At 34.2% G+C, this 1,076-nt stretch overlaps 1 protein-coding gene across 1 annotated transcript in view; it reads left to right on the top strand.

Annotated features, from left to right (window-relative positions):
- Positions 1-1,076, top strand: part of LOC107703102 (probable ubiquitin carboxyl-terminal hydrolase FAF-X) — a 57,097-nt gene that overhangs the window by 48,022 nt on the left and 7,999 nt on the right. The window contains exon 40 of the mRNA XM_016505625.1: positions 194-225. Within this exon, the coding sequence (XP_016361111.1) occupies positions 194-225 (32 nt within the window). The remainder of the gene's footprint in view (positions 1-193; positions 226-1,076) is intronic.

Genomic DNA, 1,076 nt, shown 5'->3' with positions numbered 1-1,076 from the left:
TTTAATATTGTTTTTTTTTTTTTTTTATAGTAAAGCATTATTTTAGTTTTCATTCAGTATCCATTTTAAAAACTATCGGCTGATTAATCGGTATTGGCCAGTTTGGTCCAACCTAGCTATCAGTATCGGTAAAATCCTTATTATCGGTCGAGCTCTAGTGTTTACAGTGTGTTCTGTGCTTCCCGGTGGTCAGGTGGCGTATTCCTACACCTATGAGCTGAGGCGGTGCTTGGATGATTAGTACATATAACCTCTGTCCAACTGGTTGGTCTCTGAGCAATTTATCTAAAAACAACATATTATAGCCTATGGCCCTAAATACTTTATATAAAACATCAATGTTATGTCATAATATGTCAGACAGATACCTCAACTGAATTTAAAATCATTGCAATAAATTCTCAGTTGGTATGATGGCAATAATAAGTAACTCAAATCACTCCTCAAATCAACATCAAATGTAAAAATAGATGTAAATGATGCAAGATATAACAGTAAATGTTCTAATAGTATTGCTTGTTTGGCCATTTATTGGGAGTTTTTTTTTTTTGTTTTGTTTTTTAAATCCAGTGTTTTCAGTTCAGTGATTGTTTCAGGAGCGCGAGCGTACGGTTTTGTGCGAGAGCAAGGGAGATCCACGCGCGAGCAGAGAGATTTGCGCTCGCGCATTGTATTAATGTGCTTTCGCGCTACACTAATGCGCTCACGACATTTGTCAGTAAAATAATGCCATACTTGATTAGCTGCTTCAGGAGTGTTTGATTGGTGTTGGATCTGAAATCGGCAGGATTAAATATACAAATATATTAAATCCAGACTCAAAACTCATCTGTTTAACTGTGCATCTTCTGAATGAGCACTGTGCTACGTCCGAACTGATTGCACTGTATTTTATGTATAATCATTTTCTATTCTTAACTGTTTTAAATTCATTTTAAACCTCTTAAATCAATGTTTAAATCATTTACAAAGTTTTTAAATTCCTTGTTTTATTTTCTTTTCTTTTATGTAAAGCACTTTGAATTACCATTGTGTATGAAATGTGCTATATAAATAAACTTGCCTTGCCTTGCCAT

Source organism: Sinocyclocheilus anshuiensis, unplaced genomic scaffold (genome assembly GCF_001515605.1).
Source record: "Sinocyclocheilus anshuiensis isolate Anshui unplaced genomic scaffold, SAMN03320099.WGS_v1.1 scaffold682, whole genome shotgun sequence".
In the NCBI taxonomy this organism is placed as follows: Eukaryota; Metazoa; Chordata; class Actinopteri; order Cypriniformes; family Cyprinidae; genus Sinocyclocheilus; species Sinocyclocheilus anshuiensis.
Note: the sequence above shows the minus strand (reverse complement) of the source record. Positions and strands in the feature narration are given on the sequence as shown.